General features: G+C 40.0%; 1 protein-coding gene across 1 annotated transcript in view; it reads left to right on the top strand.

The window, feature by feature from the left end:
• The window catches only part of LTN1 (listerin E3 ubiquitin protein ligase 1), a 28,061-nt gene that overhangs the window by 8,880 nt on the left and 4,072 nt on the right, over positions 1-15,109 (top strand). The window contains exons 10-24 of the mRNA XM_028726980.2: positions 685-1,443; positions 2,616-2,657; positions 2,929-3,121; positions 4,525-4,764; positions 5,584-5,737; positions 5,977-6,127; positions 6,488-6,689; positions 7,985-8,144; positions 8,364-8,468; positions 10,008-10,150; positions 10,585-10,720; positions 11,057-11,198; positions 11,950-12,163; positions 12,868-13,105; positions 14,120-14,194. Of these exons, the coding sequence (XP_028582813.2) occupies positions 685-1,443; positions 2,616-2,657; positions 2,929-3,121; positions 4,525-4,764; positions 5,584-5,737; positions 5,977-6,127; positions 6,488-6,689; positions 7,985-8,144; positions 8,364-8,468; positions 10,008-10,150; positions 10,585-10,720; positions 11,057-11,198; positions 11,950-12,163; positions 12,868-13,105; positions 14,120-14,194 (2,954 nt within the window). The remainder of the gene's footprint in view (positions 1-684; positions 1,444-2,615; positions 2,658-2,928; positions 3,122-4,524; positions 4,765-5,583; positions 5,738-5,976; positions 6,128-6,487; positions 6,690-7,984; positions 8,145-8,363; positions 8,469-10,007; positions 10,151-10,584; positions 10,721-11,056; positions 11,199-11,949; positions 12,164-12,867; positions 13,106-14,119; positions 14,195-15,109) is intronic.

The following is a 15,109-nucleotide window of genomic DNA, read 5'->3' as shown; positions in this document are numbered from 1 at the left end:
AGACTGTGGGGAGCCCAGTTTAGACCGACCGTTGTGCTTCCCTCAGTCTGCTAAACAGTGTTTGGTGCTGGCAAGTACACTCCCCTCACCCTGTCAATCAACTGGGGAGGGCAGCTCCTCATGTGCATCACCTCCAGCTCATTGATGCTACCTTTCAGAATATTTATATTTATCTGTCGCTTTTCGCGCTGCTGCTGCTGCTGCTATAGCTATAGCTATGCCTAGGTTGCCATCTTTCAAAAAGTAAAATCCAGGACACCTCAAAAGTTGTTGAGCTTTTCTTAGGAAGACCCCACAACTGTTGAGCTCTTTTTAGACAAACCCCAAAGCTTTGGGTGTTTACAAAAACACCCCCCCAAAACGGGACTTCTACTGGACACCTTCCAGAAATCCCGGATGTATGGCAGACCTAGCTATACCATTCTCTTCTCCTTCTCACAACCCCCATTTTGTTAATTTTTCTGTTTGCTGTGACGATTTTCATCGCCTATGGCAACAGCACAGCAGATTAGGTAGCAGCCTGGACACATCCCACTTCTCCCTCTCCCACCCTCTTTTCACCATACTTGGGTATATGGGTGGAAATCACCAAAAGGAAGGGTCACTTTTTGTAGTGACCAGCATTTTCTACATCATGCCCTAGTTTAATCTCTGCAATAAAATGAATGTATTTTCTCTTTTCAGCTAGTTGCCCTCATTGACACAGTGATTAAAGAGCCCAGGTTACAAAATGGACCTTTGTTTTTTGAGGTAGCAGACGCCTTGCGCTTTTGGAACACGCGAGCAGAAATTTCAAGTGGTGATAGAGCTGCTCCCACTTTCCGGAGAATATTGTCGGACTTTTGGGATGGCCTTTCAGCTATATGTGTGGGGCACATTGATGTAATAGACGCAGATGAGAAATCTTTGGCTGCTGTGTCCTCTTTGCTACAAATCCTTCAGAACCCAGAAAATAAGATAAAACCAAGCAGAAGAAAAGCTGTGAAGATCAGGTTTGCAGAAGATGATGAACCTGAAAGCAACACTGAACATGAAAATGTTGTTGATATGAGAAGCAGCAATGATCCTATTCATGCACAACATCTTTCCCCTCTACAGAAAGAGCCTTTAGAAGATTTAGTTTGTAAACTTGCAGAACTGAGTATTGTGTATACCAATGAACAAAGGTCTGACCGGCACTTAAAGTTCCTCTCTGCTCTCCTCAGTAACTTTGCCTCCAGTAGAGTTTTCCAGGTGCTGTTGGAGAATAGGACCAGTATTCAGGAAGTTGCAAAGCTTCAGTATGAAAATCCTTCTATCCAATTTCTCTATGAAAATCTAATTGGTTGGCTGAAAGAAGACTGGAGAAAAGAGACAGATTTCTTGGTTGATATTTTGTATAGTGTCCTCCATTGCTGCAGCAATGCCCCAGAGAGAGAAAACATTCTAAATGACTTAACAAAGGTACACTTTCTTAAAAATAAGTTTCATAGAATTGTAGAGTTGGAAGGGACCACAAGGATATTATAGTCCAGCCCTCTGCAATGCAGGAATCCTTCACCCATTGAGGGGCTCGGACCCACAGCCCTGAGATTAAAAGTCTCATGCTTTACCTACCGACTGAACTACAGTCATACCTCAGGTTGCGATAGCTGCGGGTTGCACGTTTTTGGGTTACGGACGCGCCAAAACCCAGAAGTACCTGAATGGGTAACTTTCAGGTTTCGGCGCTCACGCATGCACAGAAGCACTAAATCACGCTTTGCGCATGCGCAGAAGCGCTGAATTGCATCACGTACGTGCACAGACGCAGCGCTGCGGGTTGTGGATGCTGCGGGTTGCGAACGTGCCTCCCGCATGGATCACGTTTGCAACCCGAGGTTCCACTGTATTCGATTTGCTATGATTTTTGTAGACTGGTGGTGAGAGAAGTTTAACAGTTTGGATTAGTAATTGTTTTAACTTGCTGGCTATGAATTTCAGTTTTCTCTAATGAAATTCAGATTTGAAATGAAACATTTTGGATATTTAGGATTGGAAAAGAAAAACATGTCTAATACCTATGCTAATTTAGTCATGTCATATTTAAATTTAGAAAGTTAGGGTTGTGTCTAACACAGCACGAGTGGAGATCCACTTATACAACAGGGCTTCCCCTTCCTCTCCTTTCTCCATGCACCCCCAAATTGCCCAGTATGTTCTCTCTCAACCCCCTGGAGCAGATTTTGAGGATGAGAAGGCTCTGCCCCACATTTCCACCTGCCATGCTTCTGATGACAGTGCGACATGGCTACTTTAAGGGGGGAAATGGGGCTTCCCCACAGGCAGAACCACTTGCAAGGAAGCCTCTCAGTTTTAGCTAAAGTGGTGCTTCAGGTTAAGAACAGTTTCAGGTTAAGAACGGACTTCCAGAACGAATTAAGTTCTTAACCCGAGGTACCACTGTATTTGTATCCTACCTTCCCTGCAAGGAGCTCAACTTAGGGAAGATTTGAACCCAGGTCTCCCATACCTTAGCCCAGTACTCTAACCATTATGCTGCATTGGCTATAAATGTTAAACTTTTCACACAAATTGTTTTAAGTTTCTGCTTGTCACATTGTTGATGTTCTCTCTTTTTTCTGTTTTTGTTTCAGATGGATCTGAAATGGAATATTCTTCTTCAGATAATTCAAAAGGTATATTCAAGATTACACATACTAGTTTTGTATCCAGAGAAACATGAGTTTAAGATTATTTAAACAGACAGTTTTATTGCACTTTATGTAAATATCCGTCCCATTTTCTGTGTGTGCTTAAGATGAAAAAGCCCTTTCTGTGCTGAATCACTTGCACAATTGGTAATTAACTATAGACACATGTCTATATAATTTATAATAAGTAGTACAGTATATTTGGACATTAATTAAACCACCACTAAAATATACTTTGGTATTTTTAATGTTTTAGGCATGTTCAAACTCGGAGAAACATTCATTGTGTTCTGCTTGGCTGAAAGGAGATGTGTTAGGAGAAAAGCTTGTAACTCTGGCTGATGACTTGTGCAACACAAGTTTGAAAACGACAGTAGCTTCAGCAGAATCTTTTCATTCAGAAAGATGGACTCTACTAAGCTTGGTGTTATCTCAGCTTATTAAAAATGGTAGGTGGCTTCAGTTTACCTGAGGAAAGAATAAAATTAACTGCAAGAGCTGGCAGACAGGCTAGTCATGGGTGGGAAGTGTGAGACAATGGTGGTGTTAAGGTGAATAATATAATATTGCATTTATTCTTTATAAGATCCCAGTAAGAAGCCAAGGTTCAGGGCTTCAGAGATATGGAATGCCAAAAGCAAGTAGCTGATTAACATACAATTGACAGAGATCTTGCTAGCCAGTTGACCAAGATCAAGTCTATATCTGAACCATAGCTAAGGATTTTTGTACATGGGAAAGACTATTTGACTCATATGCTCAATATTTCATTCCTTGAGATTTTCACGACTGTACCCATGCATTAAGTCAGAAGACTAACTATCTGGATCTGATAAACTTAGCTCCACATAGGAACACTTTTGCAGAAATTAAATATGATGCCCTCTGCTTTTTTGGATGGTCATTGTAAGAAATTATGCTTCAGACAACACATTTTGTAAAACCGCCACAGAGGATTTCCCCCCCCCCCCCCAACATAATTTTTTATTGATTTGCATGGATCAAAATACAAAACAAAACTATAATATTCCACTTAATGTTTACATAGTTTACAAAGTGGCTTCCTTCAACCTTTCCACAAATCATCCGTGTTAATAAAAGCCAATAGATCCGCATTTCTTCTTTTGTAGTGCCATTGATCATTCTGGTTCCTCTGTTTTCCTTTAGACAGTACCCTTTGCTTCTTACAGAGTTCCCTTAAAACCCACTAGTGTTATCTGACCGTCGCTTAGATTTTCCAGATATTCCGTAAAACTTTCCCAATCCTTTATAAACCTCTGGTCTTTTATATATCTGATTTTCCCTGTCATCTTATCCATCTCCACGTAGTCTAATAATTTTGATCTCCATTCCTCTATTATCGGCAAACCCTCTAACTTCCAGTTTTTGGCTAATAGGACCCTTGCTGCCGTTGTTGCGTACTGGAACAGCTTATAGTTGCCGCCACAGAGGATGTTGTTCATTGCATTATTCAGTGCCCACTTTATAAAGATCCCCATGAAAAATATTTGTTGGAGTTTAGTTTCAGGGAGAACTTTGTTTCACCTAGTAAGTTTGTTTGCTTTTTGCTGTTTGATAAAGGAACACACAAAGTAACATAATTTTCATTATTTGTGTTGGGGACCAGGAAATTGAGAGCTAAATTTATACTCAGTGCTACATGTGTTTTTTGTTTTCTATTTTTTTATGGCTTATAGCTAAACAAATACAGTGCAGCATTACCTACCTATCTGCCAAAGGAAGAATGTCAGACCTGCTGGCCCAGTTTCCTCAGGCTGTAAGCACTGTAATTTCAGCATGCACACATTGATCATGGAGTAACTTAAAATGTGCCTCTTTTTTTAATCAATAGAGTCCTTGATTGGTGAAGTTTATGTTAAAAGGATTATTGATAAACTTCAAGCAGCTCTGTCTAAAGCAAAGGATCTTTCAGAAGCTGGAAATACAGAACCATCGGTGTCTTTCATCTGTGACATAGCCTCTAACTTTTTCAGCTCAGTTAAAGGATGCTTGTTGATGCCATCATCAGAAGATTTGTTGCTCACCATTTTCCAGTTGTGTGCACAAAGCCAGGATACAACACATTTGTCAGGTATTGCACAATAAATATACGTTGATAATACCATATGCTGGACTACGACTCTCATCTTTCCTGACCATTGACTATGCTACTAAGGCTGATGAGAGTTGGAGTTTAACAGTATCTTCCATCTTCTTTCCATTTACTTTACTAGCAGAAGGTCCCTGGCTGAATTCCTAGCATCTCCAAATAGACTGTGGTTTGGGGGAAATGGTCTCCCAAGTCAAATAGGGAGGCCTGGCAGGCCAAATTTAGCCCGTAGACTGGAGGTTTCCCACCCCTGGTGTAGACAATACTAACTTAGATGGACCAGTAGTCTGACTCAGTATAAGGCAACTTCCTGTGTTGCTATGTTCCTCTTCTGGTGCATTCAGCTGAAGCAAAATATTGCTTCCAGTAATGCCTAAGTGCTGGCAATCATCCCTGAACGCTCTGGAAGTGGCAGTTCCAACATTCAAGTGAAGAGAAGCTGGCATGAGGTGAGGGAAGACAGAGGAAAGATTCTAGCATCTGAAAGTTGTCACTACTGACAAGTACGTTGACTTAAGGCATGGAGCAAGGGAGCTGGCTCAGTTGGGAGCTGCGGCCTCAAGGTGCCTGGACTGCCTTGAGGTGGCACTTCCCAAAGCCTTTGTGAGGCATATGGTGTGCGTGTGTTGTGGATTGCATGTGTGTAGCTTCCATGAGTATGTGAGGGGGTGATCCCATGCTCATAAGCAACTCTCAAAGACAGGGTTCTGTTCTTATGCTCATGGATTTAGCAGTATGACTAATGCTTCCCCATTATGCTCAGAAGTTAAAATGTTTGGCCATTTTTTCCCATTGATGTAGATTTCCTTGTGAATAAGCTGAAGCACACATGGTTGTGTGGCTTAACTTCACTTGTGCATCACCTTAGCGATATGCATAAAGACAGCACCTTCCTGCAGAGATCTGCATTTTGGGTCAAGAACCAACTTCAGTCTTCAACGCTGGATGTTAAAAGGTAAGCAGTGCGCTGCTTAATTTCTTTGCTGGGGCTACCACAATTTTAACAAGGCTTCGTCTTTTCACCAGGATTTTAAATCAAGGTTTAAAAATGGTTTCAAAACCTAGTTAAAATGAAATTGTTATGAAATTCAGTGGTGCCGTAATAATGCAGGTGTGAGCCTTAACATTCAAGGTATGTCATTGTATGGAAAGATGTGAAATACATTATTTTTTAATTACCTGGTTTCTTCACAGTTTGCAGGTTTTGATCACAGCAGTTCATGACTTGTTGACTAAACTTTTGGAAGCTGATAAAGTTCCTACTTATACTCTGAAGGATTATTTTGATTGGCTCACTCCAAGTGAGTCTGAATGGGAAAAGATGCGGGGATCTTTATCCAATGAGGTATATAAGTTTCCACAGTGTCATTGCACAGTGAATAGTTACTGTCAGCATTTGCAGTTAACTTTTTGGGACCAATTTTTTGTTGCAAAATTACAAACATGCGGCTAAAGCAACATGAACGAGCAGGCCACCAGATTCTGCATGAAGAGCGCATGTTATCTATGTGCAGTAAATATGTCTCTTGATAATTAGTTTTATGTGTTAACTTTTAACTATGGTCAGTTGTTCCTAACTGTTATTAAAATGTATAATCTTAATGCAACATTCCTATTATGTGAACAGTAATGAAAAAATTACAATCTTGTATGACTCTGGGGAAAATTGAAATTCAACTTTTTTACTTCCTATGTGTTGCTGTAGTGGTTAAAGAAACCACTTTTGGAAGGAAGACTGAGTCTGAATTGTGAAATACCTGAAATGGTGAAAGATCAGAAACTTTGTTTCATGGGAAAACTTCCAAGCCACCTATGTACTGCAGCTCTGTTAAGCAGAATGACATTATTAATACTGAGAAAAGGGGTTGAAAACCATGAAGTGGAAAGAAGCAAAATTGAAAATATCAGTAAGTGACAAAAAAGAAAGAAATCAAACTTTAAAAAATCTTATTGTTTGCGATTTATAATTTATTTTCTTACCAGTTTCTGTAGGGTCCTGTTGTCAAAGAGAAGTGTGACATACATTTATTTATGTAAAATATTTTTAAGGGACAACCGATATTTGAAAACTGTGAATTGATAAAGATATGCTAGGATTATAATTGAGGGGCATTTGTCATGCTTTCTGTGTTTTGATTTACACTAGGCTTGTGTGTACATAACTTGAAATCACAGTTGGTTTAAAAGTGAATGTGCTGTGTACTGGTGTATGGGTTGAAAATCACAGCAGCATAGCTCCTCCCTCCCTCTTGCTGCTGCCAGGAGCTAAGCCATGGTTTGTCTTGACATTATGTTCATTGTTTCCCAGACTCATTGTTTGTTCCCTCAAACATGCCATAAGTGCTAAGGCCAGAACAAAGCTTGATTACAACTTGAGGTTTGTATGGAAAAAGGCAAACAATGAGCACAGGTTCAAATGCAACTTTAAACCAAACCATGCCTTAGCTGCTGGCAGCAGTGTCCACAGTAGGAGCAGAGAAGGAGTGAAGCAGCCATAATTTTTGTGCATGCTGTGTGTTTTCCTTTAAACTAGATGTGGGGAACGTTTGGCTCCTTAAGATCTTGCTAAAGTAAAACACCCATCATCCCTGGTCATTGGTCATGCTTGCTGGGGCTGTTGGAAGGGGTTGTTCAGCAACATCTGGAGAGCCAATGGTTCCCAACCTTTGCTTTAAACCACAGTTAAACTTAACTATGGTTTACAGTGGCACGTGAAACAGGCCACTGTTACGTGCACAGGCGTCCCTATTTATTTTAACTGTAGGGCAGAAAGCTCTTTTGTGTACATGGAGACGCCTCCTCTTTTGAAATGAATAGGAAATACCTTGTGTGTGAAAGCTTTCAGTGTCATAAAAGTTCTGATACGAACAAGGAACTCCTGCCCTGCACAGTCTATTGTGTAGCCTAATAAGTGGAGTGTTGGATTTAGAATTAGGTGACAAACGCATATATCCCCATCTCTGAGCTTCAGTTTACCTATCTGTAAAATGAGATTATAGTTGATTTATGGGATAATAGTTAGAAATTTGAAACATGTATATTAAAAGGACATTGTACATTATATAAACAGCTTCCTCTGGTTATTGTTGCAGTATAACTTTTACCATGTTCAATTATATGTTTAATAACTATTAAAAGGTTAGCAATGAATTCATTTGCTGGATTATACTATTCAGATATTGTTCTGTTGTTGTTATTCTAGTCGCAGAACAGCTATATGCCTTACAGTGGATTGAAGAACTAGCAAACCCACCCAGCCTTCTTATTGAATTCCTTCACCACCTGCAAGTAATGGATATTTCATGTGAAAAATTATGCATACTCACTAATACAAATGGCCTATTAAGAATATTATTCAATAGGTAGGTATTTTTTATTTTTGAAATCATTGTTTCTCAAAAAACAAACAATTGTTTCTCAAACAGCTTTCATTAGAAAGCAACATGTTCAGGTATCACTTTTGTTATCTAATCTGAAGTTTGTCTCCTTGTGAATTGTTCACATCAAGAATAAATAAAAATGAACATTTATCTTGTCTTTAAATAAACCAGATTTATCACAGAAACTTTATTATTCCATAGATCAAAAGACTGTGGACGACTTTGGGCCTTAACCATGGCTAAATTGATAAAAACTGAGAATATTGCATCCTGTGAGATAAAAGGACTATTCAGTACATCAGAAAGGTATGATAGTAGGCTTGCAGTTTTTCTTAGACTGTGATCACACCTACTGCTGCCCCATTGATTAAAGTAGGAAATGGGAGGAAAGGCCCACATTGTGTCTCACATTATAAAGAGAGAGGATATGGCCAGCACTGCTCTGGTCCAAAATCAGATGGCAGTGATAAAAGTGCATATTAGTGATCATATAACTAGGCTGTTTGGATTTTCAAGCTTTGCTCCAAATTGGAGCCACTCTGTGATAAAGACCTCCTCCCTCTTCAAGAGAAGCGCATGTATCACATGAGTATGAGGTGGAAATGATGTTTCACTGCACCTGGTTCCTAAACAACATAGACAATAAACAACAATAGCTTTGAATTTGGATGGAATTACTTCACCTATAGCATATATCATGCATCATGACTCGGATGAAATATGGTTGTTGGGTCATAATTTGTTGGCTACAAGTAACACAAAATGGTAAAAATATTCTGTATTGTTGATATGTACTTAGATATTTGGTGGCGCACGTGCTGCTTTTGGCGCCAAAAGGGGGTGGAATGGGGCGGAATAGACTGATGGACATCCCGCTGACATGCGCGGCAGCCAGGAATGTAACCCTCGTGCGAGTGGGAAGTTGCCTGTACTGTCTTTCAGGCCATAACACCTTAAGGTGGTTCACATAATAAAACATTTAAAATCCATATTTTTCTTTCCCCCCATCCCCAACAACAGTGCCATATACCCTCCTGCCCCTATTTTAAAGTGATAAAATAGAAAATATAATAGTAAAATACTGACAAATTATATTGCATAAACCCGGACTAACCTCAAATCAGTCCTTTAAAATTGTGGTTAAAAGCTAGGTATTTAGAGCCTTTAAACAATCAACAGGAGAGCCAACTGCTCTTTCCATGCGAAGGAGTTCCATAATGATGGGGACAGCACTGAAAATGCCATGTCTTCTGTAACCACCAGCCTTATTGATGTTGCTGGCAGTTTTGCAAGCAGAGCTTTTATAGCTGATCTTAAGGCACAGTCATATGGGAGCAGGTGATCTTTCAGATAGCCCACGTCATTTAGGGCTTTAAAGGTAACCAGCACTTTGCCACGGCTCTTCTGGGCTCATGTCAATCAGTACAGCTGGTACAGAGTTGGAGTTACATGCTCTCTCCTGACATCTGTTCACTATTTCTACAGCTTCCCTAAGCCTAGTAGGTGTAAATGATGAGTGACAGAGCTGTTAAAGACACTTTAGCCTGATCATCTTGGTTACTTCATATAGATGTTAAATAGCATGAGAAACAGAAATGGAACTTTAGCATTCCTGATCCCCGCCCCCATTCTTATATGCTTTAATTCCCTTTGGTGGAGAGTCCTGTCTGTTTCAAATAAATGCTCTGGGGGTCCTGGTTTGTGGTTGTGCAAATCCTATTTCTTCATAAAATTCTGTAACAAAACTTTCCCTGTTTCATGGCCCTTCTGAATTACTTTGCATTTTATCTGTGGACATCGTACTGATTTCCAGATTCTCTGCTGATGTGTCATTTTCTTGGACAGGTTTTTTCCATTAACGGAAGGCAACTTGCACACACTTCAGAATCTGTCTCCATTTTTACTTCAGGAAGACAAGGAAGAGCTTGTCATTCAGTGCACTGCTAAACTAATGACCTGCAATGAAAGTGGACTTTACAGTACTGATGGTCTGTGCTTTAAATATTATCTCCAACGTTTCATTAGCTTGTAGGAGTCAGATTTTTAATGCACCAGTTTAATTAGATGTTTGCTTGCCTTTGAGAATTGCTTCTGCTCTTCATGAGAGAGGAAAAGGCTCTTGACGAATCAGTGTATTGTTAAGTGCTTTTTCCAAGGTGCATATTATTAAGCGTACTCATTAGATAAATGGTAAATCTAAGTTTCTTTTAGACAAGTTCTGATTTATTACAGATTGAAGAAAATGCAATATGGAGGCCCTTTTAAAAGCTGAACGTTAGGAATTATTTAACTTACCTTTTTCTGATCTTGCATCCAACCACCAGTGTTCACATCTTGTTCTGCTTCTAATTTACTGCTTTTCTTGTTGTTTTCAATAACATTTAATGTGATATTTTAAATCTAGCATTTGACTCTGTTTTAGGAGCTTTTGGATATCTTGCTATTTTAAATTCCTGCTTGAATTGTGGAAGCATTGATTATGGAGATCTAATGCCTGGAATATTAAAAATCATTATATCCTGGCGAAATGACTATGAGGACAGCTTTCTTTTTAGCTGGTGGGTAGCTTTATTACAGTTTTATTATGACTGGTCTGTGTTGCACGGTTGAAATGGTTATATTTATAATAGGGCTGCAATTCAATTAAATAACTGTTTGAAATTTGTGTAAGTGTAAACAATATTTCTGTAGCAAGAAGCATACTTTTCTTTTTAGAGGATCTCCCTTTGTCTTAATAGGCATTATCTTAGCAGAGGTATTCCTTCTGTGTGTGAGAGAAGGGGGAATTCCTCTTTGCTTTCTGCAGTGTTCACAAATATTGAAAAAAAAAAAACTTTACAAAATCTGCTGCCTGATTAATTTTCTTTTTTGTAATTTTCCTCCCTGCCCCCCAGCAATCTACGGGAAGGAAGCCCACAGGTGCTTGGCTTGAACATAGAGATGATCCGGTTTATTTCTTTGTTGCTGAATGATCCTTCCTCTTTGCTGGAGAGTGAGTGGGATTTTGTCATGTGTTCCATGCTGGCCTGGTTAGAGGTAAGAAGCAAACTTAAATGTAGGGAATGATATTAAGGCTTCTGCATGAAGTCTTGAGAGTGCAGATATTTTTCTTTGTGAATCCACTGGGTGGCAGTTCCTGCCTTTGAGAAATCTAAAATATGCGGCAACAGCCTATCATGTAAACTTAAGTAATATTATTGTATGGTTTTACTGTAAAATTGGCTACAGTAAATGTTTTGAACTTTTATGAAGCAAAAATTTCAGAACACATTTAAGATTATCTGAGCTCAATCTAGTCCTGTGCACCAGTTCCACAACATGTTCAACAAAACATAACTGGTAGTTTATTTTGCTAAAATATGCTTAACTGATAAATGTTACACCTGACCTTGTACAAAGAGGTATGGATAAAAATGTGGAACAAGAATCATGTCCAAATGAGGGTAAAAGAAGAAATATAGAACATAGAATCATAGAATTGTAGAGTTGGAAGAAGGGACCACGAGGCTCCAAACCCCTACAATCTCTTACCATACTCTTACCAACAGATAGATCCTGCCATTCTCTTCATCATTAGAGAGAGAAAAGACTATTGGAATCTATTTTTATACTTAAAGAAATTGCTTTGATTTGTTATAGAAGGGTTTGTTGTCATTCAAGTTTTAAGAAAATGTGTAACTTTTAGATTAAAATTATTCTTTGAATGGGTGTTATTGAAATTCCTCAGTTGTTGTTTTTTTAAAAAGGAAAAATAAAGCCCATCCTGATGTTCTTCTTTCTTTTCCAGACAACAAGTGACAGCCAGGCCGTCTTTCCTGTTGCCCTTGTGCAAGTGTTTGCCTGTGTCAGCTGCGACTTGAGTGCTGCCTCAAGTGCTTTTTTCCAGGCAGCAACTCCTGAAATCACTGAAAAACTTCCACCAAACCTCATGGCTGAATGGCAGGAATTCTTTTCTGAAGGCATTCATAGTTTACTTTTATCTTTGCTGGTAAAAATTACAAGTAAGTCTGGCAAATGACAAGTATACAATATAATATGGAAAAGTAACTAATATTTTGGACACTCTGCTTTACTGCATCTTAAGATTGCAGTTTTATCTAACAGTCTTAGAAATACAGAACTTTTCCGTGTCCGACACTGTTCTGTTTGTGTACCGTGGTGGTCTGTTCACCTGGTTAGGCTGTTAAGCTCACTGATAAAAAATGAGACTTTCAGCAATGCTCTGGAAATACTTCACTTTTTGCAATCCATTCAGGAAAGCGTGTAAATTTAGTGTGCTGGGTGCTTCCAGACTGTCACTGTTTTTCTGGAGGGATTCAAGGGCATACTGGAAATTTAGGTTTATACAGTTAAAGTAGATTAAAACATTCTGCCACAAGGAATCAATTTTTTAATATATATATTTTTGGTTAGGAAATTGAATGGGAAAAATACTGAACATTATGGGATGAACAAATTCTTAATGGAAAGATGTTAGCAAGGAAATCAGGATGAATGCTCAGTTAAGACCAAACGTAGTCTAACTACCACATAAGCTTTATGTGTGCAAATCAAGATGAGTTGTCAATAAGTCGGAGGAGTCCTTTAAGAGTACAATATCACATTTGTATGTTACCTTTTTGAACAGTTTTCCAGGAGAACTAATAATTCTATAATGTAAACTTGCTAAGATGAATTAAAATTGTGAATTCTCTTTTCTGAACAGGAAAAGAAAAAGATGCATTGGAAACATCATTTCAGAATTTCATGTTGAAATCTTTGGGGAAAGCTTTAATGTACATTTCAAAGGATCAGTTATTGAACCACAAACTTCCTGCCAAATTTGTTGCTGGTCAGAAGACAAATCTCCCTGATAAACTACAAACCTTGTTAAATACTTTTTCTCCAATGCTGCTCTTCAGAGCTAGACCTGTTCAAATCACAGTCTACCATATGTTGAATAAGTAAGTTATCCCCTCCACACATACACTTTGATCTTGTTATAGCATAGAATATGTACTTAGAAATAGACCAGGGAACATATCAGCCGAACCAATTGCCAGTTCATTATTGGGCTTAGTTCAAGGTGCTCACATTAGTTTGAAAGGTGTAGGGCTTCTTGATTTCTAGGTCTGCCTTGAAGATGAAAGGCACACTGACTAACTACTATTTCCACATCGAGTCCACCAGGGAACTCCTACACTAAATGGTATTGGCCTCCTTTCAGAGGGATTGGTGACCACTGTTGTCCTGTAGGCATCTGCTAGATCGCTCTACTGATTCCAAATAAGGAGACTTACCAAGGGGGCATAGAGGAAGAGGGAGAGCAAAGGGATGAATGCAGAGTCTCTTTCACCCCTCTGCCCTTCCATCTTCTCCAGTTTTGAACTATTGTGTCCCTTATATTTATTTTGTCAGGCACTAAATATAATAAGGGTTAATACTGAGGATGAGGGTAACGATGCAAGCTATTTCTTTGTAGCATCTCTGTAAACGGATGATTCCAATACATAATGGTGTGCTATAGTAAAGGTAAAGGGACCCCTGACCATTAGGTCCAGTCGTGACCTACTCTGGGGTTGCAGCACTCAACTCGCTTTATTGGCCGAGGGAGCTGGCATACAGCTTCCGGGTCATGTGGCCAGCATGACTAAGACCAGAGCAGCGCACGGAAACGCCATTTACCTTTCCACCAGAGCGGTACCTATTTATCTACTTGCACTTTGACGTGCTTTTGAACTGCTAGGTTGGCAGGAGCAGGGACCAAGCAGGGCTCACCCTGTCGCGGGGATTCAAACTGCCGACCTTGTGATTGGCAAGTCCTAGGCTCTGTTGTTTAACCCACAGCACCACCCGCGTCCCTAATGGTGTGCTTATTTGCTGGTAATATCCGATGTTGAAATCCTTTTCAGAACAGATAATGTTAGGCCTTAAAAATATGGATAAAATCACTGTTTTTTAATTTTTCTAAATCCCAGGTTAATGTCTGACTTGCCTAAATTTGACGACGAGGATCTCAAATCCTATGGTGATGAAGAGGAGGAGCTATCATTGTACGTTTCATTTTATTTATATAATGAATGAAGCAACTGCCTATCATAGTAGAATGTTAAAATGTTCCAACCACTTGCCAGACTTGGAATTTCACGGCTTAAGTGGGAAGATGCACCTGTGATCCTCAATATTGTGTTTGTGTGTGTGTACGCGTGTGCGCACGCGCACACACACACACACACGTACCTCAGGAGATGTCACAAAGTTGCAGAAGGTACACCCCCAAAGAACTGGGAAAGAGTAATGTTCCGTGTTTGTTCTCTTCTTCCTGATGTCTTCCCACTTAGGGACATAAGAACCTTGTTGGATCAGACCATAGTCTCATCTGGTCCAGCATCCCATCTCTCATAGCCAACCAGATGCCTATGGGAAGCCTACAAACACAATGTGCGGGCGATAACTGTCTCCTGCCATTGAAACTCTGTGTTGAGGACTCACAGACCTCCACTCCTGGGGGGTAATATATAGCTATCATGGCATTCTAAGTAGGGCAAGCTAGCCTTTAAAACTGGGTAACGCATTCACAATTTTAAGCAGCGATTCTGCCTTGGGAGTAGCCAATTGTTTGATTTCTGTATACCGTATTTTTTGCCCTATAGGACGCACATTTCCCCCTCCAAAAATGAAGGGGAAATGTGTGTGCGTCCTATGGGGCGAATGCAGGCTTTCGCTGAAGCCTGGAGAGCGAGGGGGGTCGGTGCGCACCGACCCCTCTCGCTCTCCAGGCTTCAGGAAGCTGTCCGCAAGCCGTGGGAGAGCTGCGCGAAGTCGCACAGCTCTCCCATGGCTAGCGGAGAGCTTGCCTGCACCCAGAAGCTCAGCACGCCCCAGGCTTCCGGCTTCGCGCAGCTTTCCGCTAGCCGTGGGAGAGCTGCGCGAAGTTGTGCAGCTCTCCCTCGGCTAGCAGATAGCAG

The sequence above is a fragment of the Podarcis muralis genome, chromosome 4 (genome assembly GCF_964188315.1).
Source record: "Podarcis muralis chromosome 4, rPodMur119.hap1.1, whole genome shotgun sequence".
Classification (NCBI taxonomy): domain Eukaryota; kingdom Metazoa; phylum Chordata; class Lepidosauria; order Squamata; family Lacertidae; genus Podarcis; species Podarcis muralis.
The sequence above is the reverse complement of the archived record's forward strand: the minus strand, read 5'-3'. Positions and strand labels throughout refer to the sequence as shown.